Raw genomic sequence first — 24,765 nt, 5'->3', positions numbered from 1 at the left:
GTCACAGACTGTGTCCAACTCGAATATGCTGTCTCTACCCCAGCGCTTAAAACACTGCCTGGCAGTTAGTCAGTGCTTAACAAATACCACAATTGTTGTTGTTATCATTCTCTGCCCACAGCAGCCCACAACTAGTTTATAGTCTAGAGATGATCTTGTATTTGCCCCACCATCTGGGTTAGGGTACACAGGCTCTAACTCACACTTCTTCATCCAGAGTCCCAATGGGGTTAATAGAAAGAAGAAAGCTAGAGGACAGATCTATTAGTTCGTTGGCTAATGTTGTTAAGAGTGAATGGTTGTGATGAAACACAGAGGCAGGTGGTACCAGGGCTTTAGGTTGGGACAGAAGAGGCCCCCTTCAGAAAGGGATGGCAATGAGGTTGTTTTATTGGACACCGGTGGAAATTCATTGTTGCCTGATCCAGGGCCGAGGTCCAGCCAACTTGTGAGCTGGCCACCTGCTGTTTAAACAGATGGGCATCCGGGTGGGCAGCCAAGCCATCGAGAATGTGCACAAAGCTTGTTTCTGGTTAAATTCCCAGCCAGGAGTGCCTGGCAGTCTGCCTTTTTCTGATCTTGTGGAAGAAGATGTTTTGGAGCTGATTCAGCCGAGAGTTGGGTTTATCATCTGAATTTTCAGAAGACTAGTTTAGCCCTCTTTGAATCAAGAATTTAGAAAGTGCTTACTGCTGTGGGGCACACGATCCTTGTCATCCCAATTTCGACGATGAAGAAACTGAAGCCCAGAGAGTGTAAGTGGGTTCTCCAGGGTGACACGGTAGGCCAGTAGGGCATTGCTGGGACTTGAACCTGCTTCTCCTGATTTTTAGTCCTATGTTCTTTCTACTGTTATCATCATCATCATCATCATCAATCGTATTTGAGCGCTTACTATGTGCAGAGCACTGTACTAAGCGCTTGGGAAGTACAAATTGGCAACATATAGAGACAGTCCCTACCCAGCAGTGGGCTCACAGTCTAAAAGGGGGAGGCAGAGAACAAAACCAAACATGCTAACAAAATTATGAGATGCATTTATTCATTCAACATATTTATTGAGCATTTACTGTGTGCAGAGCACTGGACTAAGTGCTTGGGAGGGTACAGCATAACAATAAACAGTCACATTCACTGCCCACAAGAAGCATACAATCTAGAGGGGGAGATAGACGTTAATATAAATAAAGAAGTGCTGTGAAGCTGGGAGGGGGAATGAATACAGGGCAAAGGGGATGAATAAAAGTTCTAGCTGCTCTTCTTTGAAATAATCAATGCACGGGGAATGATATCCAGATAATAGTAAAGTACATGTTTGGAAAGAGGGTGTGATCCTAAATCACCCATGAAATCCAACTGTCTTTTCTACTGGCTCATAACCTCAGCAAACACCTGGAGCAGTAAGATAGTTTAGATGGTGCTTTGCTAGGTGCTTGGAATCAGATCTTAACAAAAGACATATCGTCTAAAACTGGCGCACTCCTACAATCCTGCTTAGCCCTTCTCTGGGAGATGAAAAACAACGTTAATTTAGCCATTCTTTTTGCCAACAAAGCCCCAAACAAAGTGTTTTAACTTAAAAAGAAACCCTTAGATTACAAACATGTTCCTTCAGCATCATCAATGATGAATTGGCAGAGTTCTGAGAACATTGTTAAGCTGTCCGTTGGTTGTTTTTTGTTTGCACAGGCAGCAAAATAGCCTATGTTCTCTCCCTCCCCGTGAAGGACATTGTTTCACTTTTAAAGTTTTTGGTTATAAATTGGTTTGATAGGAATTTAGAATCTAGAGAACAGCCCTATTCAGAATAACTTGGTAGTAGAAAATGTTAAGACTTAACTGAAGTTTTTTGATAGAATCAATTTTTCCATATTAATATTATTACTGTAGATCCCATGAATGGATACGGTGTTATATCAAGTTGCATGCAACTCATTTAAAAATTAGAGCCCCAATCTTGGAATTTAGGCTAAAACCATTATATTCAAGTGGTCTCGCGCCCATGGATGTTGGGTTGCTTTGAAGCAGGGCAGGGGAAGGCTTGTTCCCACAGCCGAACGAGCCCAGGGAAATGGGCCCAGACCCACAGCACTTAAGTACATATCTGTCATTTATTTACATTAATGTCTGTCTTCCCCTCTAGACTGTAAGCTCGTTGTGGGCATGGAATGTGTCTACTTACTGTCATATTGTCCCAAGAGCTTAGTGCAGTGGTCCGCACACAGTAAGCACTCGATAAATACGATTGAATGAATGAATGAACGAATGAATGAGCTCCCATCACACAGTGATGCTTGAGCTGGGCAAGGTGGCCCGCCTCAGCCTGCCCAATCCCCTGCTGGTTTTGCCTCTGAGCTTCCCAGCCATTGGAGCCGTTGGCTGCCTACCCAGGGGAAGTTAAATTAAAAGCTTTAATAAATCAACCTAAAATATCATAGCTTCATTGAGAAAGTCCTAATTCTGATCATTTCAAGAATACTTATGATTTTCCTATGAAATCAGGACAACGTGAAAAAATCCTAAGGCCTTTGGAATGTTGCGAGAGCTAGAGAATTTCCTAAAATTTTGACAAGTGTGCAGTTTCTCCATTGCATTATGACAAGTAAATGAATTATGGTCTGGTTTAAAGCATGATTTTTGAGCATTGTTCATCCGTAGCACCAGACAAAGGAAATGGATGACCATTTTCCATTCTCTATTATGTCTAACTAGTTAAAAACACCACTCCCCACAGTGCATTTATGGTTGTTATCCATTACTGCTTTCTGAACAACATATCCAGTTTCATAACTTTCCATTCACTGCAAGTTCTTGCCAACAGATATTCTTAAAGGGTAATCACTATGGAAATGTATTGTCTTTGTTCTAAGGAGCTACCAAGGGAAATATGTCAAGATGCTAATAAACGTATTTTGAAGAATAATATGCATGAGTTCAAAATATTTCAATTTTTTTAGGATGACAGGCTGAAACTGTTACAGTTGGTTTCACTCTTAAAGCAAATATTGTTTTCTTTCAGAAATTGTTCTTCCCATAAAACCCTAGGCTGACTCATCTCCTATCACCTAAGAATGTACTGTATCAACTATGTCTTTTATTCAGTAAGAATTGGATGACTCTTCCCCTTCAACAGAGCAATAAAATCTCCAACCATGTCTGTGTTAGTGACAGACTGGGACTCCTTAACCTCTTGAGAGCAGGATTTATGCAGTCAGAACTCTGAGTTCCAGATGGTAATCTCCTTGTGGACAGGGATTGTGCCTACCAATTCAGTGCATTGAACTCTCCCAAGCAGTAAGTACAGTGCTCTGCACACAGTAATACCATTGATTGATTGGTGGGGTTGGCTGCTGGTTTGTTGACCTCACTGTCCCTTTTCCCAATATAATCCCCAGGAGGACATCACAGCCAGAAGTCCTTGTTCTGGCTTTAAATCCCAGTCCCATAGGGAGAACTCATGATGGGAGGATCATGACCTAGTTTCCCTGGAAGGAGACATGAGAGGGCATCTAGTCCTTCCTTTGCCTGAAGGAAAATTCCAGACAAATAGTTCTGCATCTATGAAGGAGCAAGTAAGAGCCGTACAGAAGGGAGTGGGAGAAGAGGAGATGATGGTTTAGTCAAGAAAGTCTTCTTGGAGGAGATGTGCCTTCAATAAGGTTTTGAAGTGGGGGAGAGGAATTATCTGATGACATGAGTCATGTTCAACCTGATTATCTTTTATCTACCCCAGCACTTAACACAGTGCTTTGCACTCATAAGTGTTCAACAAATACAACTATAATTGTTATTATTATAATTCAACTGACTATGAGATTTTGTTTTTATTGCAAAAGGAAATCTGTTTTTCCCCTGAACAGACTTAGCTGAAAAGGAGGCAACCCCCAATCCCCACCCCATCTGGTCTGCATTGAAAGGCTTTGAGAATTAATCTGGGTGGTACTGTCCTCAAAGCCAAATAAAATGAACTATACACAGACTGATGAATAGAAGACAAGGAGCAACAGAATAAAAGCACATCCAATGTTTAACCCTCGGTAAATGTGAGTTTCGGGGTTAAGGTAGAATTGCCTAACTGTGTGGAACAACACATGCCTCCACATTGGGCTATCCTCTTAACTCTTGACCCTGCTAGTATTCAGGAAGAGATTCTATCTCTGCGATGAGAGAGTACATTATTGCAGTTCAGGGCCAAAAGATTGGGATAGTTTTAGAAACCAGTGAACACAATGGCTTGCTTCTCTGGCCGAAGTAGCTATCTTTCAGCACACTTGCCAGCGGTGGGAATGGTTCCCTGACTTAGATATTTTCCGTCTGACCTCTTCTCATTTGCTGCCACAAATCCAATTTAACCTGTCGGCGAAAAAGCAACTGGGCACGTGGAGTTGCCTGAACACTGCCAACAGATGCTGTCCACTGCCCTCCTCTAAGTCCTTTCCTGGTGGACTGGCTGACCGGCTTTTAACCTGGCCTGACTCAATCTCTGGAGGATGTGTCAGGAAGATGAAGGAGGATCTTGTGACCCTGACACATGTTTATTTCCTTCCAGAAACCCTGAGAAAAAGAGATGGAAATGGTGGCAGTATTTTAAGACAACTTGGACCAGCATATCATTGAAAGTTTGGAGGGAGGTTGTCATTTTAAGATCACCCAGAAATTGGGTGATAAATCTCACACTGCTTTACATAAGTGAAAATATAGCAAGTGTCATTATCAGCAGGTGTGAGAGAGGTGGCCATTTTAGCAGGAATTAGGTATGGAGTCATGGTTGCTTTCAAATGTTGACAACAGATTGAGAAGCAGCATGGCTTAGTGAAAAGAGAACAAGTCCGGGAGTCAGAAGCACCTGGGTTCTAATACTAACTCTGCCACATGGCTTCTGTGTGACCTTGGATAAGTCACTTAACTTCTCTGTGCCTCAGTTACCTCATCTGTAGAAAATGGGGATAAGAGTGTGAGCCCCATGTGGGACAGGGACTGTGTCCAACTTTGATTAACCTCTATGTACCCCAGCACTTAGAACAGTGCTTGGCATGTAGTAAGCGCTCAACAAGTGCCATTATTATTGTCATCATTATTACTAGATTACCTCACTAGGTAATAGCCCTCATTACACCTGATTGATGTTAAATGGTAGTTTTTCCTATATGTGCTTTTAATCTTTGTGTGTGTGTCCAGACAGAGGCATTCATTCATTCATTGAATCGTATTTATTGAGCGCTTACTGTGTGCAGAATAAGTGCTCAATAAATATGATTGAATTTATTCATTCATTCCTACTTATTGAGCACTTACTATGTGCAGAGTACTGCACTAATCACTTGGAATGTACAATTCAGCAATAAAGAGAGCCGATCCCTCCCCACACTGGGCTTACAATGTAGACTCAGGGAGACAGGCACCAAAACAAGTAAACAGGTATCAGTATAAATAAATAGAATTATAGATATGTACATATATGTACAGGTGCTATGGGGCAGGGAGAGGGGAGTAGAGGAAATGGAGCGAGTTGGGGAGAAACAGAGGGGAGGAGGAGCTGAGGAAAAGGGGGGCTTAGTTTGGGCAGGCTGTATATATGTATATATGTTTGTACATATTTATTACTCTATTTTACTTGTACATATCTATTCTATTTTATTTTGTTAGTATGTTTGGTTTTGTTCTCTGTCTCCCCCTTTTAGACTGTGAGCCCACTGTTGGGTAGGGACTGTCTCTATATGTTGCAAACTTGTACTTCCCAAGCGCTTAGTACAGTGCTCTGCACACAGTAAGCACTCAATAAATACGATTGATGATGATTGGAAGGCCACTTGGAGGAGGTGAGCCTTCAGTAGGGCTTTGAAGGGGGGAAGTGAATAACGTGGCTGGCACAGACCCCTCTTCCAGGAGGCCTTCCCAGACTGAGCCCCTTCCTCCCTCTCCCCCTCGTCCCCCTCTCCACCCCCCCCATCTTCCCTCCTTCCCTTCCCCACAGCACCTGTATATATGTATATATGTTTGTACATATTTATTACTCTATTTATTTATTTATTTTACTTGTACCTATCTATTCTATTTATTTTATTTTGTTAGTACGTTTGGTTTTGTTATCTGTCTCCCCCTTCTAGACTGTGAGCCCACTGTTGGGTAGGGACTCTCTCTATATGTTGCCAGCTTGTACTTCCCAAGCATTTAGTACAGTGCTCTGCACACAGTAAGCGCTCAATAAATACGATTGATTGATTGATTGATTGCCACTGGACACCTCAGTAGCACAGAGGAAATGTACAGAGGTACACTGTCTAGCTGTCCAGAGGATTGCTGCTGGGAGGCAGAGTTATGCCCAAATCTCATGGAGGGGGAGTGATTGACCCGAGGAGGGAAGGTTGGGGAGTTGGGGGAAAGCAAGGAATCAGCATAGCTCAGTGGAAAGAGCCCGGGCTTTGGAGTCAGAGGTCATGGGTTCAAATCCCAGCTCCGCCAATTGTCAGCTGTGTGACTTTGAGCAAGTCACTTAACTTCTCTGTGCCTCAGTTACCTCATCTGTAAAATGGGGATTAAGACTGTGAGCCCCCCGTGGGACAACCTGATCACCTTGTAACTTCCCCAGCGCTTAGACCAGTGCTTTGCATATAGTAAGCGCTTAATAAATGCTATCATTACTATAAGGGAACAACATCAATCAATAATAATAATGATGATGATATTTTTTAAGCACTTACTATGTACTGAACACTGTATTAAGTGCTGGAAATGATGGTATTTGCTAAGCGCTTACCATGGGCCAGGCAGTGTTCTAAGTGCTGGGGTAGATACAAGGTAATCAGATATTGTCCCAAATGGGGCTCACAGTCTTCATCCCCATTTTACAGATGAATTAATTGACTGTCATTGCCCTGACACTGTGCAATGATGTAAACAGACATGGAATGTAACCATTAATAATGGCAAATAATTAATAAGCCTGGCACTGGTAATGCTTAACAGTTGTTATCAGTCAATCACTGAAACAAAAAAAGAAAAAAAAAACATTGGAAACAAAGCTGACCTCTTGGCAGGAAACTGCCATCTTCTGAATTAGAGCTTCAAGAAGGAGGCTGGGTTTTAAGTTCTTTTGCCCAAAGAAACAGTAAGAAACCCAGCTTAATGAATCAGATGATGGTTTCAGGTTTTTAATCTCTGTGGGTTGTTGGGTTTTTGTCTTTCCCTTTTACCTGTTCCTGCCCAGTAATCTGATCTGTACCTTGAAATTTATCGTGATCCTTTAATGCCAACGGTACTCTAATGTATTTGTCTCAAAAACTTGATGGATTCTTTCCTTTGTCTTTGCCTGCCTTGGCAGCTGCAAGTTCATTTAGTGATTTTTTTTCTTTCATTTTCCTTCATCAGTTATGATCGATTAATATTTAAGAAGCACCCTAAGATAGTGTGGCACTGAACTGTATCTTTCGGGATGGGGTTACAGAAAAGAAAGAGACACAGGCCCTGCCCTTGAGGAATTCACAGAACAATTCAGGCAAGGCAGATACATGCACAGCCAAGATCATTAAGTATCCACCAACCCTATTCAGAAGGCAATCTTTACTCTGTAGACATGCCATGTAGGGGAAAAGTTAATTCATCAGGGTGGTTCAAAGTGGGAAATCAAAACTTCTCTGGGCAAAGGGTATGGAGACTTTTAGTTGAGATTGGATATAGACCGGGCTGTCTAGGAAAGTAAGAGTGGAGCCCAGTGGATGGAGAAAGAAAACAGACTGTCTGGGTACAGAGGTACATCACAGTCAGTGGTTCAGAAATAGGGCAGGTCGATAAGAATTTCCATCACAGAGAGGCTTAGTCTGACTGCTTAGAGAAGCAGCATTGCCTAGTTGATAGAGCATGGACCTATAACTCAGAAGGACCTGGGTTTTAATCCTAGTTCTGCTGCTTGTCTGCTGTAATAATAACGATGATGGTATTTGTTAAGTGTTTACTATGTGCCAAGCACCATTCTAAGTGCCGGGGTAGATACAAGGTAATCAGGTTGTCTCAAAGTATATTCAGTAAAAGAAAACCATTCTGGTTCCAATTCCATGTCCTCCACTTGCCTGCTATGTGGCCTGGGGCAAGACACTTAACTTCTTTGTGCCTCTGTTTCTTATGTGGGAAGGGGAGAGTCAGTATCTGTTCTCCCTTCCTATGAGACTTATGAGAAGCAGCGTGGCTCAATGGAAAAGAGCACGGGCTTTGGAGTCAGAGGTCATGTGTTCAAATTCCGGCTCTGCCAATTGTCAGCTATGTGAGTTTGGGCAAGTCACATAACTTCTCTGTGCCTGTTACCTCATCTGTAAAATGGGGATTAAGACTGTGAGCCCCCCGTGGGACAACCTGATTACCCTGTAACCTCCCCAGCGCTTAGAACAGTGCTTTGCACATAGTAAGTGCTTAATAAATGCCATTATTATTATTATTAGACTGTGTCCAACCTGATTAACTTGTCTTCCTCAGTACTTAACACTATGTCTGGTATGTGGTTTGAGCTGAGTAGATATTATTATTATTATCATCATCATCATTATAGGGACCAGTTTTAGGGTTGCACAGTAACACATATGGACAGCTTCAGTTTTAGCCACTCCTGACACGCCACAGCAGGAGCCCCGCTTTTAACCCTATTGTTCTAACCCTATTGCACAAAGGTTCACTCCCTCTGTGTGGAGATACTACCTCGTGTAAGGAAGTTGCTTTGGATTTACAGGGATATAATTGCTTAATTGCCACTATCATCATTTTTTCACACAATCAAATGTAAAAAGTTATGTTAATACAATTTCTCATTTGCATATTTAAACTTTGCCCATCATCAGCTTCCAAATAGAGCTTTTCCTTGAAGTATTGCAATAAGAGAACAGCCACCTCTCATGCTAAATACAAGTTTTTCGTTGTCTAAAATGACTGGAAACTTCCAGTGAGTAAGTCGTGCATTTATGTTAAAACCCTGTGACATTCAATTTTTGCCAAGGTCCTATTTCCTTCTCAATACCTGGCAGTCATTTTACCTTTATTTCCATTGTATTTTGCTTAACTGATATATAGGGCCTTCAACTCCCACCCCTATTCCATTTTAGTTGTTGAATCTATCTCAGTAACATTCAGGCTGAGTTGCATGCGTCATTGAGAAGATTCATGGAGCCCACAACGTGATTTCTTGCCGGCTTAATAGTGTACTGTATGATACCTTCCCAGCCATCCTAAAGTGAAAACAGTTAGGGAAATGACTTTACTTTTGTCCTTGGCAAGTAGAAAATGAGGCCTTGATGTACTGCTTCTCACCACACGATTGTGCAGCATTCAGAATTACTGTGTAAGTTTATTGTGTATGTTACAGAAATATGTTACATATACATATGTATGTATTATACTCTATAGACAGTATGTAGTACTACATTCTTGTATGTGTGTATGCATGTGTGTATACATGCAAAAATAGTGGTACTGTATTAAATGATGGAAGAATTGTTGGTGAGTTTTGTAACAATTGCTGTTAGTGGGATTGAAATATTTCTTGAGCCGTCCTCCGGTATGTAAAGAAACCAATATGTTAAGATCTTACCTGCATTAAATTTAGTTGCCTTATGACCTGACCTATAGCAGTACTCTTATCTACATTTCTTTCCCCCTTAAACATGTGGGAGAGCTAACACGTTGCTACCATTACCCTAAATTCAGAACCCATCTTCTAGACTGTGAGCCTGTTGTTGAGTAGGGACCATCTCTATATGTTGATGATTTGTATTTCCAAAGAGCTTAGTAAAGTGCTGTGCACACAGTGAGCACTCAAATACGACTGAATGAATGAATGAAATATTTGTGGTTTCCTATCCAAATTAGCTACTACTTTCTGCATGTAGTGCTTAAATATTAATTATTATCATTATTAATGATCCACATGTGCTTTGTTAGGGCCCAGTGCCTACCAATTGACCTGATCTAGTCTCAACCCTATAGGACTTCAGTGCTATCACTATTATTGTTATTATTATCATTATTGACAAATGCAGTAAAATATTGTGTACAGCAGGTTAGTATGCCTATGGAATTTGTTACCAGAGGAAGGATATGGGAATTGGTTTATGAAGGTCTGGATAAATGGAAAAACAAGAGGTCCATAATGGATAAATAGTAGGAATACAGGGATGTTAGAGGGTCTATCTGTTATGGAGAGATGACGGTTATCTAACAGGACAATCATCCTACTGGTCTCCCAAACATTCTGTGTTGCCACAGTCAGAGGGAGAACTTAGGTCTGACTCAGAGTGGCAGGAGGAGAAAATGGAAATCTACATTTTTATTTGGTGATCTTGTTCTCATCAAAACTGAAATAAATATCTAAATATCTTGACTGAACAAAGGTAATGTTGTATTTTCTTGAGCAGTCATGAATTAAGTGCAGGAAATTACATGCTTTCACTGTTCTTTAAGGTATTTTTATCTTAGTGTTGTTCCTCCCAGATGCAACTTAAGTTTTATATAAATGTTCCTGAATCTGACAAATTTAGAGTTCAGTAGGTTTATGATTGTCATCTGACTTGCAGTATCCTTGGCATAAAGCACTGTATAGATAGAGGCTATACAGTTTAGTAATGTTAATCAATCTGGATTGATGCTATTTAAAGCCCCTAGAATAGCTATTGTTTTAGGTATCAGAGGAGCAGTCATTCAGAGTTGGAGAGGTGGGAGGGGGAATTATAGTCATTTGCTGCCTGTCACTATGTTAATGAGGAAGTATTTTTGAATCGATTTCATTCATCCCCAGAAATTTGTTGGTTGACATACAGTCTCTTTGCACTTAATTAGGGGCCACTTGACAAGACTCTGTTGAGGTCTATTGCCTAACAGACCAGAAAACTACTGAAAGAATGGAGAAAGCAATTTTTTGCCAAGGATTAAACTTCATTTTGGGTACTGCTCAGGAAAATGGTCAAAGGTTGTATGGCTGACTGGTTGGTTACGATAGTAGTGTGGCTCAGGGGTCTGAACATGGAAGAGGCAGGGAATGAATACGTGTGAGAAGCAGCGTGGCTTAGTGGAAAGAGCCCTGGATTGGGAGTCAGAGGTTGTGGGTTCTAATTCTGGCTCTGCCACTTATCAGCTGTGTGACTTTGGGCAAATCACTTCACGTCACTGTGCCTCAGATCCCTCATCTGTAAAATGGGGATTGTCTGTGAGCCCCACGTGGGACAACCTGATTACCTTGTATCTACCCTAGTGCTTCGAACAGTGCTTGGCCCATAATAAGCGCTTAACAAATACCATTATTATTCTTTGAAGCAAGTAGTATGCCTATGCACTAGCCAATCACTCAGCTGAACTTGGGAAAGTAAGGGCCTCCCCAGGGAAACAGATTTAACAACCACAACCTTTGAGAAAACAGAATCTCTTTCCCTCCAATCTAGGTCAAGTAACCTTTGGTTATTGAGAATGCTATTGAACATGAAGCATTTTCATCTTTGTTTTTCGCTGGTTGCTCACCAGTCAGTCAATCAGTGGTATTTATTGAGCGCTTACTGTGTGCAGAGTACTGTATTAAGTTCCTGGGAGCATGCAGTTCAACAGAGTTGGTAGACACATTTTCCGCCCACAAGGAGCTCATAGTCTTGAGTCTTATCCTATGGGTTATTGCACTGTCAGCACTCCAATGCTTTAGGAAGCATTTTATGGGTTGATTCCATGTTGTGAAGTGCAGAGAGAAATGTATCTAGCTGCAGAAACCATTGTTTTAAAAACAAAGGCATTAATATTCAGTGGACCAACACATTCACCTGATGAAGGCGTTGTTTCTGACTACTTCCGTGTGGGGCTGATTGTAGTGTTCTTATTTTTCTTTGATATTTGTAGCAAAGATAGTTGGAGTGCCACCTCCTTTTCAATTTGTGTTATTTTCCTGTCAACTATGATCTATATTTTCTCTACTTTACTCCCCTTGTCACCCCCACTTTGCTGCTTGGCTAATTTTGCAACAGATCACAGTCTTGTTCAAATACTTGGCATTCTGATTCTCTGCAAAAGAAGAGCCATTTCTGTTCTCATTAAATAAATGGTTATGAGATCTTAAGGGAAAGGATCATTTTTGTTTGGAACAAAAGCATAATGTTAGAATCCAAGCCATGGAAGCAGCAGATTCAAAAGGTCTAGGCAGAGCAATCTCTTTTTCTAATAATGTTATAATTGGGAATAGCATAGGTAGGATTTCCTCATTAGAGCAGTTGGCGATTGAACCCTCATTCAGAGGAAACTTGGGACCTAGGAAGGTATTTAACGAGAAAAGGCTCAATGCAGACAAAGAATTTGCTCTTACACACAGTTGGACCATTTAAGTAACTGACCCATTTGCTGTACTTTTCACTACAAAATTAAAAGATAATCATTTAGTGGTATTTATTGAGCATTTTGTGCAGAGCACAGTCATAAGTGCTTAGGAGAATACAGTACAGTGCCATTGGTAGACACAGTCTCTGCCATCAGGGAGCTTAGAGTGCAGTGGGGGAGACAGACAATAAAATTAATTACAGATAGGGAAGCAATAAGGCTGTGTATGTAAATGCTGTGGGGCTGGGGTGAGTAACAAAATACCTAAGAGGTAAAGGCCCAAATGCATAGATGGTGCAGAAAGGGGTGAATAGTAGGGGGAAATGGGAGGTTGGTTGGGGAAGCCTTCTTGAAGGAGTTGTGGATTTATTTGGGCTTTGAGAGGGTAGAGAGGGTTAGGTGTCTGTGTGATATAAAAGGGGAGGGAGCTTCAGGCTAAGGGAAAATGTGAGCAAGGGAGCAATGCTCTTCAAAGAGAGACCATTTGAAGCAAGTAGTATTGGGGTCATCACTCAAGTCTTAATCTTCAGCTGCTGCTCTTATCTTCTTTTCTACTTCCCCCTCCCTTGTTTTAATATCCAAACTATTTACCTCCCTACCCTAAAAAACTACCACCAGTAGTAATGGTGTTATCTGAGTGCTTACTGAGTGCGGTGTGTGGTATTAAGTCCATGAAAGGGGCCACAGAGAAGTTAGTGACTTGCCCCTCTACACTGTAAACCTCTCTAGACCTCATTAGGCTCATTGTGGACAGGGAACGGGTCTACTAACTTTGTCATATTGCAGTCTCCCAAGCACTTAATATGGTGCTCAAGCGCTTAGTACAATGCTCTGCACACAGTAATTGCTTAATAAATGTGATGGAATGATCTGCACAAATTAAGCTCTTAATAAATATGACTGTCCAAGGTCACACAGTGTGACTACTTACTTGCTGTAAGACCGTGGCCAAGTCATTTAACTTCTTTGTGCCTCAGTTCCCTCATCTGCAAAATGGGCATTCAGTACTTGTCCTCCCTTCTACTTGTCCTCCCTTCTACTTGTTCTCCCTCCTACTTGTCCTCTCTCCTACTTGTCCTCCCTCTTCCATGTGGGACCTGATTATCTTGTATCTGCCCAAGTGCTTAGTACAGTTCTTGACAAGTATTAAGCACTTTAGAGATATCATCATTATTATAGACAAGTGGCAGATCTGGGTTTAGAACTCAGGTCCTCTGACTCCCAAGCCCTGCCTGTTCTCTTTCCACTGTTACACTGCTTCACAGAAGTCAGATAGCCTTGGTGAGTTCCTGGTAGCTATGCAAGTCCTGAAGCAGCACTTAGAATAACTGCTGCAAACAGTGAATAGAGAAGTAACTCATACTAATTGCCTGTGACATCCAGTACACAATTTTCTACCCCCCTAAACTAATCAAATATGATGACTTCAATGCCCAGAATTGCAAGGTTATAGTGACCAGATGTTGGAAAAGTACCAGCTTCACTGACAGCTTAATTATTCTTTCTCACACAATCGGCCATTTTCTCTCTTGAAAAATTTGCACTTCAACTGAAAGCAAGGTGAATTAAACATTAAAATCTTCCCTTTATTTGGTACCTTGTCCTTTGCTGAATGAGTTTCTCTCCTGCTGATAAATTTAGTCACCCTGCTGGGGATTGTTCGTCCATGTGGAAGACATGGCAAGTTTAGAGGTTGCCAATCAAGAGTAGCAATAATTGTGGTATTTAAGCACTTGTCTTCTGCCTTTGAGTCTTCTCCGACCCCTATCGATGCCATGGACACATCTATCCCAGGGCACCCCAACTCCATTTCATTCATTCATTCAATCGTATTTATTGAGCGCTTACTATGTGCAGAGCACTGTACTAAGTGCTTGGGAAGTACAAGTCAGCAACATATAAGGACGGTCCCTACCCAATAACGGGCTCACAGTCTAGAAGGGGGAGACAGACAGCAAAGCAAAACATGTAGACAGGTGTCAAAATAATCAGAATAAATAGAATTAAAGCTATATGCACATCATTAACAAAATAAATAGAATAGTAAATATGTACAAGTAAAATGAATAGGGTAATAAATCTGTACAAATATATATACAAGTGCTGTGGGGAAGGGAAAGAGGTAGGGCGGAGGGGATGGGGAGGAGGAGAGGAAAGAAAAAGGGGGCTCAGTTTGGGAAGGCCTCCTGGAGGAGGTGAGCTCTCAGTAGGGCTTTGAAGGGAGGAAGAGAGCTAGCTTGGCGGAAGCGTGGAGGGAGGGCATTCCAGGCCGGGGGAAGGACATGAACTGGGGGACAACGGTGGGACAGGCGAGAATGAGGAGTTTTTGCTTGATTTGTGGGTTGACAGGCAGCCACTGGAGATTTTTGAGGAGGGGAGTAACACGCCCAGAGCGTTTCTGCACAGAGATGATCCAGGCAGCAGAGTGAAGTATAGACTGAAGTAGGGAGAGACAGGAGGATGGGAGATCAGAGAGGAGGCTAATGCAGTAATCCAGTTGGGATAGGATGAGATATTGAACCAGAAAGGTAGCGGTTTGGATGGAGAGGAAAGGGCAGATCTTGGCGATGTTGCGGAGGTAAGACCGGCTGGTTTTGGTGACGGATTGGATATGTGGGGTGAACGAGAGAGTGGAGTCGTGGATGACACCAAGGTTGCGGGCTTGTAAGACAGGAAGACAATTGTTCTGGTAGTGTATCCATAGAGTCTTCTTGGTAAAAATACCAAAGTGGTTTAACATTGCCTCCTTCCATGCAGTAAACTTGAGTAACCACCCTTGACTCTCTTCCATGCTGCTGCTGCTGCCCAGCACAGGTGGGTTTTGACTTGTAGCAGATCGCACATGGTCCTGGTCCCACATGAGCCCACTTCTTTGAGTTGTCTTTCCCTCCAGGGGTGGGCACATCATAGCAGAGAGGGAAACGTAATAATGTAATAATAATAATAATGGTATTTGTTAAGCGCTTACTATGTGCCAAGCATGGTACTAAGCCCTGGGGTGGGCACAAGTAAATCGAGTTGGACACAGTCCCTGTCCCATGTGGGACTCACAGTCTCAATCCCCATTTTCCGGATGAGGGAACTGAGGTCCAGAGAAATTAAGTGACTTTCCCAAGGCTACTCAGCAGACAAGTGGCGGAGCTGGGATTAGAACCCATGACCTTCTGACTCCCAGCCCTGTTCTCTATCCATTACTCCATGCTGTGTTTACATTACCTGTGGGGGAGAAGAGGGAGGGAAAGAAACACAAGATGCCTTACTATCAGCAACCACAACAACCGCTATTTCCCGTTACTGAAGGGGTCAGCAGTTGGAAGGGAGGGGAGACGGGGAGGGACAGAGAATATTTCCTTGAGTGGCCTTTCTTCTAGTATCCTTAATGTTGGGGCTGTCTTTTGAGGCTAGCTTGCCAGCCATTGGAAGCCTGATTAATATTAATTATGATAATAATAATAACGGCATTTGTTAAGCGCTTACTATGCACGAAGTGCTGTTCTAAGTGCTCGGGGTTACAAGGTGATGAGGTTGTCCCAGGTGGGTTTCACAGTCTTAATCCCTATTTTACAGGTGAGGGAACTGAGGCACAGAGAAATGAAGTGGCTTGCCCAAGGTCACACAGCTAAGTGGTGGAGCTGGGATTAGTACCCATGACCTCTGACTCCCAAACCCGTGCTCTTTCCACTGAGCCACGCTGTTTAATTATTATTACTCACATTTAATGAACACTTACTATGTGCAAAGCACTTGGGAACAATGCTTGGCACATAGTAAGCTCTTAAATACCATCATCATGATCATCAACATCGGGTGCATTCCCTCCCCAGACGAGATCACAGCCAAATTGTTCTAAGCCTAGTTGAGATTATTCTATTGAGGTGACTCTACTTCTACTGTGAGTCTCTTGAGGGACAGGGATTGTGTCACATCTGAATCCACCCCAGTGTTAAGAACACTGCTTGACACGTAGTAAGCTCTTAACAAATTCCATAAAAAAAGGTGCAAGTTAGATCACTGTAGCCTAGGGGTGATAAGTGCGCTGAGATCATTGAACATAATGGGATTTGGCACTCATCATGGGTGGGTGTGGTACTTTTGGTGATTCACTTTTTTGGTAGATCACTTTTTTCCTAGTGATGAAAACCTACCTGATTGTAACTGGAACTAAGTTTTGGATAATTGGCTTTCTGCAATAGCTGATTGTACTAACTAATGAGTGACGTTACCCTGGGCTTAGAAGCAGGCTGTTCTGGAGAAGGGAAAAGGCCAGCAGGAAGATCGAGGTGGCTAAATGCTGCAGATGTTGCTAGTGGTAGGTCAGAGGGCCATTCAGCTGGCCCTTGACTTGGATTTTCACTCCCTTCTGGGATTTTCCCAACTTTTCCCCATCCCAGGAATCCCTCGGCAAGCCAGCACTCCAGGGGGCCGGCACGCCATCCCGGCAAAGGACTATCCCATGGGACACAGCATGGAGTGGACTCGTAGTCACACAGAAAAGTGTTTAGCCACCGCCACTCACAGGGGAGGGTTTCACCCTTATAAATGTCATCTTGAAAAATAAAGGCTGACCGACCACCTATCCCTGGCCACACCTTTCCTTCCCTCCTCTTTCTGCTCTCCTGTCCAACAGCCGGGCCGGTTCCACGGTCGGAGGTAAAAGGGAAGTACCAGTGTTAGCCAAACTGGGAATGAATCCATCTAAATTGCTTGGGTTGAAAGATGTGTTCATGAAGCCCTCCTCACTGGCTGACCTTGAGATGTGAAGTAAGGGTGACTGACTCCATAAGGATATATGTGATACTTGAGAAAGGATCATGGATACTTTCAGATGAACTTGTCTTATTACTTATGGTATTTGTCCCAACTTTGTGCCAAGTATTGTTCTAAGTACCAGGGAAAAGGAACAAAAATACTGACTCACACATGATTCTGGGCCACAGTGGACTCACAGTATAACCTGGGGTGGAGAAGGGTAGACATATTAGAGAGGAAATAATGATAATGAATACCACAATTATTAAGTGTTTACTCTGTGCCAAGCACTGTACTAGCCATTCATTCAGTCCTATTTATTGAACGCTTACTGTGTGCAAAGCACTGTACTGTGCGCTTGGGAGAATGGAATACAACAACAAACATACACATTCCCTGCCCACTTTCTAGAGATACTGGGGTAGCTAAAATGTAATCAGTAAAGACACAGTCTTTGACCCACGTGGGACTCACATTCTGAGTATGAGGGTGAACTGGTATTTAATCCCTATTTTACAGAGGAAGAAACTGAGACACAGAGAGGTTAAGTGATTTGCCCAAGGTCACACAGCAGGCAAGTGGCAGAGCTGAGACTAGAACCCGGGACCCTCCGACACCCAGACCTGTGCCCTTTCCACTAGGCCACACTGCTTCCTGGAACAAATATTGGTTGAGTTCATAGGGCGGACGAACAGATTGGAACTTGAAAGTGATCAAATAGCTGTGAGGTCAATCAGTTAATGATTTAGCAGGGTATTATCTTTGTTGCTCTTGTTGCAGTACACCCAAGGAGAGGACTTGAGCAAGGGGCCGAAGTGGGTGAAGTAGGGGTGATTTGTATCCTGATTTGAAGCCATCGGGAGTGGGATGAGCCCTCCACCTGGAGATTTTGGGGAATTGGTGACAGACAATGAGAAAAGCCATGCACTGCGCATGGAAGACACAACAGACGTGCCAGTGATCTCCCCAATCTGTAATTTATTTTAATGTCTGTCTCTCCCGCTACACTGTAAGCTCCTTGTAGGCAGAGAAGGTGTCTTCTAACTCTATCATGTTATCCTCTCACAAGTGCTTAGTTTAGTGCTCTGTTCTCAGTTAAGTGCTCATTAAATACCATGGATTGATTGAGTGATTGGATATTCTCTGGGTGAGCACTGAATGGAGCGGAAGGCACTGCAGTCTGCTCATGGGTATCTTCAGTCTTCTCCGTAGAGGTGAATAAAGACTCATCCTCAAGAGTGTCTCAACTAAACGTGAGAGACCGCAGTTAGGTATTGTGGGCCTTTGTGGACAGACACACATTTATATTCAAGTACATACCTGATTATAAAGGTATTTGTTCTAACTTTGAAGATCTTCACTGACATCTGCTGGAAATGTTGGGTCTATGGAAAGAAACAAGGACATTTTCTGATGGAGAATTTTTGGTTCAGGAATTTTTCTCAACCCAAACAATTCAAGTTTCCATGTGAAATAGCCCAGTATTATGCAAAATACATTCTGGGGCAAAACAGGGTGGGGATTTCCATTTGTTTAACATTTCCAATATTTTTACATTCTATTTTCACTAACAGTCTCTAGATTCCACAGCTAATAGAGGCCAGATCTTAGGCAAGTGGTTTTTCTCTTAACACGCTATCCCAAGGCAGGCGGGAGAGAAGCAGGTAGGATGGGCACTGGCTCTCAGTTGGAAGGTTTCGGGGGTGGCTTAGAGGTTGCTGTTCTCCTATACCTACAAAGTTCCTCATTATTTCTGCCGGTGGCCACTGCTCTGTCGGCTCCGGTGTTGCTATGAAGTGCTTTCATCTGTGGAGATTCTTGGAGGGACAGCTGTGGGAGAGGCAGAATTGTCTAGTCGAAACAACACAGCCCTGGGAGTCAGAGGCCCACCAGAAAAATGATGCAGGAGTCAAAGAAGGCACCCAAATATGGCCTAGTGGCAAGAACATGGGTTGAGAATTGTGTTCTAATCCCGGCTCCGCACTTGTCTGCTGTGTGACCTTGGGCAAGTCACTTAACTTTTCCGTGCCTCAGTTACCTCACCTGTAAAATGGGGATTAATGCTGTGAGCCCCACGTGGGACAACCTGATTACCTTGTATCTACCCCAGTGCTTAGAACAGTGTTCAGCATGTAAGCGCTTAACAAATACTATAATAATTATTATTACGATGAGCATCTGGGGGCAGGGATTCAATTCAGTCATATTTATTGAGCGCTTACTATGTGCACAGCACTGTACTAAGCGCTTGAGGGAGTACAATATAAAAATTAACAGACACATTCCCTGCCAATGTTAGAGTCTAGAGGGGGAGACAGGCATTAATATAAATGAATAAATTACAGGGAGAATACAGGGAGAATGGTGGTACTGGGAAAGTTAGGACCTTATGAGAAAGTTAGAGAGATGTAAAGGTTTAGGAAGGAAGATGAGTTCTTGGAAAACCCATTATGTAGTTCTCACCCATTCCAACATTGCATCCATTCTCCAATTTTTGTGCACACAGACCGCTTCTTTCAATACTCAGTGCACATTGTATCCAAACATGATTGAGCTGTCAGACAAGTGGTCTCTAATTCCCCTGAAAATGTCTGGGTTATAGCAGAATTGAGTTCACTGACCTTGAATAAGGTGCCAGGAGGGCTGTGTGGGTGAGCAGTGTGGCCTAGTGAAAAGAAAACAGGCTTTGCAATCCAAAGCCCTGGATTCTAATCCTTATTCCGCCACTTGCCTAGTATGTGACTTTGGGCCAGTCACTTAACTTTTCTGTACTTCAGTTTCCTCATCAGTAAAATGTGATAAAGTACCTGTTCTTCCTTCCTCTTAGGCAACATGCCCCATGTGAATCAGGTACTGTGCCTGATCTGATTGTCTTGCACACAGTAACATGTTTAACAAATACCTCGATTGTTCTTGGTGTTGAGATATCTTGGAGGCAGGAGAGATAAGATTTTAAGGTGGGATAGGACTGGAGATGTAGATTTGGGAGCCTTCCATGTAAAAGTTGTAACTGAAGCCATGCATGCAGATGAAAACCCAGTGAGAAAGTGTACTGAGTGAGAAGATTTGGTAGTTCTAGAGTGAAGCCTGGTTGTACACACTTAAGGAAGGATGGAAACCCAGCTAAGTAACCATAGAGGGACAGTCAGGTAAGAGGAGATCCAGCAGTGTATTGGGTTTGTATAATGCCAGACTCAAGGAGGAAGGAGAGGACAACAGTGAAGACTTTACAGGACTCATTGTTTACTCAGAATGTAACTAGGGAGTGGTGTGATATTTTATTGGACCAAAACACACCCGAATTTTGGATTTGTTCCCGTATAACTGTTTAATTTGCACTTTGATGATTAATCTGAGCTGTTTTACATGTATTATAGACCGCTAAAATCAGTTAATGTAATGCATCAACTTGACATGGAATTGTAGAGGGTGTAAATGAGTGAGAATGATACAAGGGTTATTTGGCACATAAAAGTTTGAATTATCATTCCCGAGAGTCGCTTTAAAAAGGAAGTTGGAATTTAGGTATTCTGAAATGGGAGTCATTTGCTTTGTGTTTATACCAATTTTAAGACTTGGGTATTTAAGATTTCCTAATGCAGGCGGGTGGGTGGGGTTTTTTTTGTGTGTGTGTTTATGTGTGTGTGTACCCACATCATAAAAATGCTTTCCTAAATCCAGTGTTTTTAAACCAAGCAAAGCCACTGGCATTTAATCAGGTCTTTACCCATGTTATTTTAACCACGAGCTGCAGTCACAGCAAATCTCATAACAATTTCAATTGAAAACTACCTACACTGCAAGTGTGGCTATTTTGGTGAGTCAAAACCTAGGGAAGCCATAATGAGTGGCCGAGGCTTTAAAAAGAAGTACCACACTTGTTTTGTGCATAGAGAAACGAAGAGATTTTTCTACTGTCAAACTTGCCAATTGTTGAGAGTAGAGATCATCTGTGCTTCGGGCATCCCTATGAATGCATTTGATGGCATTAGAATGAATCCGTGCTGCCTCCCCCTCACCTCAAGCTAGTGAGAAATGCCAGGGTGTCTAGCTTCCAGCATCACTGACACCCATGGGCGAAAATTCCTGAGCACAGTTCCCGTTGAATACAAGCGACAGGTCTCTCACGTGCCCCCCTTTTACAGACACAATATTGCACCCACTCACGTCTCCATACCTGAATATAAATTTGGTTGGAAAATCAATCCATCGATGATATTTACCGAGCGCTTACAGAGTGCAGAGCACTGTACTAAGAACTCAGAAGAGTACGATACAGCAGAGTTGGAAATCTTTTCAGGTGAATGTGAGTCTGAATGAAGGATGAAGATAACAATGATCTAGCTTACTCTATTCTAAAAAATGAAAGCTCTGAGAGGTATGAAAAGAGAAGGGCCTCAATCGTTTGCTTCTTTAATTTTCTGGCATTTCCCACACCGATCCAAGCACTTTTCATATCCTGCCTTTACGGCTGCATCAGCCTCCTCACTTGCCTCCAGCCTCTCCCCTCTCCAGTCCTCCCTCTGCAGTCTGGTATTTCCCTCTTCTCATAGCTGTCAAATCACCATTCTCTCCATCATCATATTCACATCTCCTCCAGGAAGGTTTCCTTGACTAACCTCTCATCTTCCTCCCTATACTCCCTCCCTTCTATGTCACTTATTCACTTGTGTTATTACCCCAAAGCAACCAATCCTCACTCCAAAGGACTTAGGTATATATCCTCCTACTCTGCTCCTTCTCCTATTTGTCTGTTTTCCGCACTAGATTGTAAACTCCTTGTGGGCAGGAAAACTGCTCCCAAGCACTTATGTCAGTTCTCTGCATACGGTAAGAGCTCAGTAAGTAGCATTGATGCATTGACTGTTTCTGAAATTACGTTTCATGTACCATAACAATAGTGTTATGTAGTTCTGTTTCTTTGACTTTTATAATCCTGGTAAAGTGTCAGAAACCTAGAAACATGGAGAAGGTATAGAGTGTGCGAGGAGATCAATTGATATTTACTGAGTGTTTATTGTGTGCAGAGCATTGTGCTTAGCAGTTGGGAGAGTACAATATGACAGAGTTGATAGACACTTTCCCTGCCCATAAGATCTTACAGTCTAGAGGATGCAGAAAATATTTGTTTTTGGTATAAATCCCGAGTAGGCAGCAGAAAATAAGTCTCTTGATTAGTGGGACTGCCCCTGGATTCACTGCCGACACCATCACATTGAACATATCTGATCATCTTTTTTCTTTTTGGCACCTAGGGATGTGCGGTTTAACAGAATTCAAGAAATTCCAGCAAATTCCTTTAAGAAGCTCAAGAATTTGAACACACTGTGAGTATCACTTCATCTTTAGGATTCTGATGTGAAGAATGTTGAACTGCCATTCTGGTTCACATGATTTTTGCCACATTAGTGTTAGCTTGTATGGCTGTGGTGTGTACTAGAGAATTGCCCATGATTCATCTGAGTTGATGTCACCCCGACACAAACACACACACACACACAAACACACACCCTTCCCGCACCCCCCGCCCCAGATACCTACATACCTCTCCCAAACATGAAGGAACCTATAAAATGAGTTGGGTCATTCGGAAATGTGCTTCCCCAAAGAAAATTGGACTTCAAACTGGGATGTAGACTGTAGGCTCACTGTTGGACTGTGAGCCCACTGTTGGGTAGGGACTGTCTCTATGTGTTGCCAATTTGTACTTCCCAAGCACTTAGTACAGTGCTCTGCACATAGTAAGCGCTCAATAAATACAATTGATTGATTGATTGATTGATGTACACAAACTAGGACATGCACTCAAGAACAAATGGCAAGCAGAGTGAGTGATGGAGTCTAGAACCAGAGAAGACTGCAGCAGAGCCAGACAGTGGGAGAAATGTGAATATAGGAAGATGAAAGAACTGAAATGAGCAATCCAAAATCTAGCTAATCTGGAAGAAGACTAAATGTTTTCTCATATATGTACATCATACCTCTTTAGTTTCTATTTTGTTATTTTCAAATCCTGAAATCCTGGCCTAGTTGCCTTATGACTAGAAAAGAAATTGTTTACTTCTATAGGAGTTGCATGTTTATTTACCAAATTCACTGCAACTGCTAATGGATTTCAAGTTAGCTGCAAATGATAGGCTTTATCAACATATTTATATTTTTGTTCTATATAGGTATATGAAGAATTCATGATTAATGAGGTTAAACACCCTCTATAATCTATTTATTGGGCCTTAAATTTAAGACTCCCCATCACAGTACACATACCTCATTTCACTGAAGAAGACCACTGGCATAACTGATTCAGTATAAAGTAAATTGGATTTCATGCTTTTGTTCTCAAGTTTTCTTCCCTTAGTTGACTTCAGAGATTTCTTTCATTTATTACAGCAAAGACTGTACTTCACCAAGCAACAGCGAGCTACAGGAAAGAGCTGTGATTTGCCTTTGAATTTCTCTTTCATGAAGTTCTGATGTAGCAGGTCAATAGGGGTAAATTTTGCGGCTTCCAAATAATAATGGGACCTTTCATTTATGATCAACCATACTCAAACTGAAAAAATAAATTAGTAAGTCAAATTTTGTTTTTGGGACATTAAAATGTGAAAGCAGTCTACCGTGAAGCCAGTATTGGCAAGGGAATTTCAAAATTTGATCTGACAGTCTCCTGGATTCATTGCCCATGCACCCTATGTTTGACATAACCTCATTCAGGAAAACCTCCAGTAGAGTGACAGTTATTTGATTAGTTCTCTGCATTTCTTTCTCTCAGGGAATGATATATTCATGGCCTTGGGTTTGATCCCTGGCAACTTTACCATCTTTTTTTTCCCAGTACTTACGTACATAGATTTAAATTATACATTTTAAATTACTTATATATTCATATTACTGCCCCCCCACACCAGACTGTTAGCTTATTATGGTCAGGGAATGTGTCTGCGAACTTTGTTGTACAATACTCTCCCAAGCACTTAGTACAGTGCTCTACACATAGTAAGTACTCAGTAAATGCCATTGATTGATTGAATTCACATCAAGATCCTGGCTTTACTAGCTTTCCTTAGGAGAGACACCTTGTGATTGTGGAAAGGGCACAGGATAGGGAGTCAGGAGATCTGGGTTTGACTCCCAGCTCTGACCTTGCCTGCTGTGTGACAAATCATGTAACCTGTGTGACCCTTATTTTCTCATCAGTAAAATTAGAATGAAACCTATTGTGGGGACCATATCTGATCTCAGAACCTTGTATCTAAGGTGCTGCTTAACCTATTATATGTGCTTAATAAATGTCATAATAATAATCATTATTATTATTCCTTCTCTGTCTCCCCATTACTTTTCTTCTCTTGGGTGCCCACTCTCTCATACACCAACTTTACCATAAGTCTTTTTAGGTTGTGATGCTACTTGATTGAGGTCCAGAGGGGTGGGGAGACAAGTTTCTTAATGGGCTTTGGTTCTAGTCTCAATTCCACCATTCGCCTTCTGTGTGACTTTGAATAAGTCTCTTTGATTCTTTGTGCCTCAGCTTCCTTATCTGTAAAATGGGAATAGGATGACTGTTTCCTCTAGGCAATAAGCTCCTTCTGGTTAGAGTTATTGTGGTTAGAGTTAGGTTAGAGCTATTGTATCATATTCTCCCAAGCACTTAGTACAGTGTACTGCACCCAGCAAGAACCTGTGATG

General features: G+C 42.2%; 1 protein-coding gene across 1 annotated transcript in view; it reads left to right on the top strand.

Annotated features, from left to right (window-relative positions):
- The window catches only part of PXDNL (peroxidasin like), a 244,176-nt gene that overhangs the window by 66,170 nt on the left and 153,241 nt on the right, over positions 1–24,765 (top strand). Inside the window, exon 2 of the mRNA XM_038766521.1 lies at positions 22,332–22,403. Within this exon, the coding sequence (XP_038622449.1) occupies positions 22,332–22,403 (72 nt within the window). The remainder of the gene's footprint in view (positions 1–22,331; positions 22,404–24,765) is intronic.

This window comes from Tachyglossus aculeatus, chromosome 25 (assembly GCF_015852505.1).
Source record: "Tachyglossus aculeatus isolate mTacAcu1 chromosome 25, mTacAcu1.pri, whole genome shotgun sequence".
Lineage (NCBI taxonomy): Eukaryota > Metazoa > Chordata > Mammalia > Monotremata > Tachyglossidae > Tachyglossus > Tachyglossus aculeatus.
Note: the sequence above shows the minus strand (reverse complement) of the source record. Positions and strands in the feature narration are given on the sequence as shown.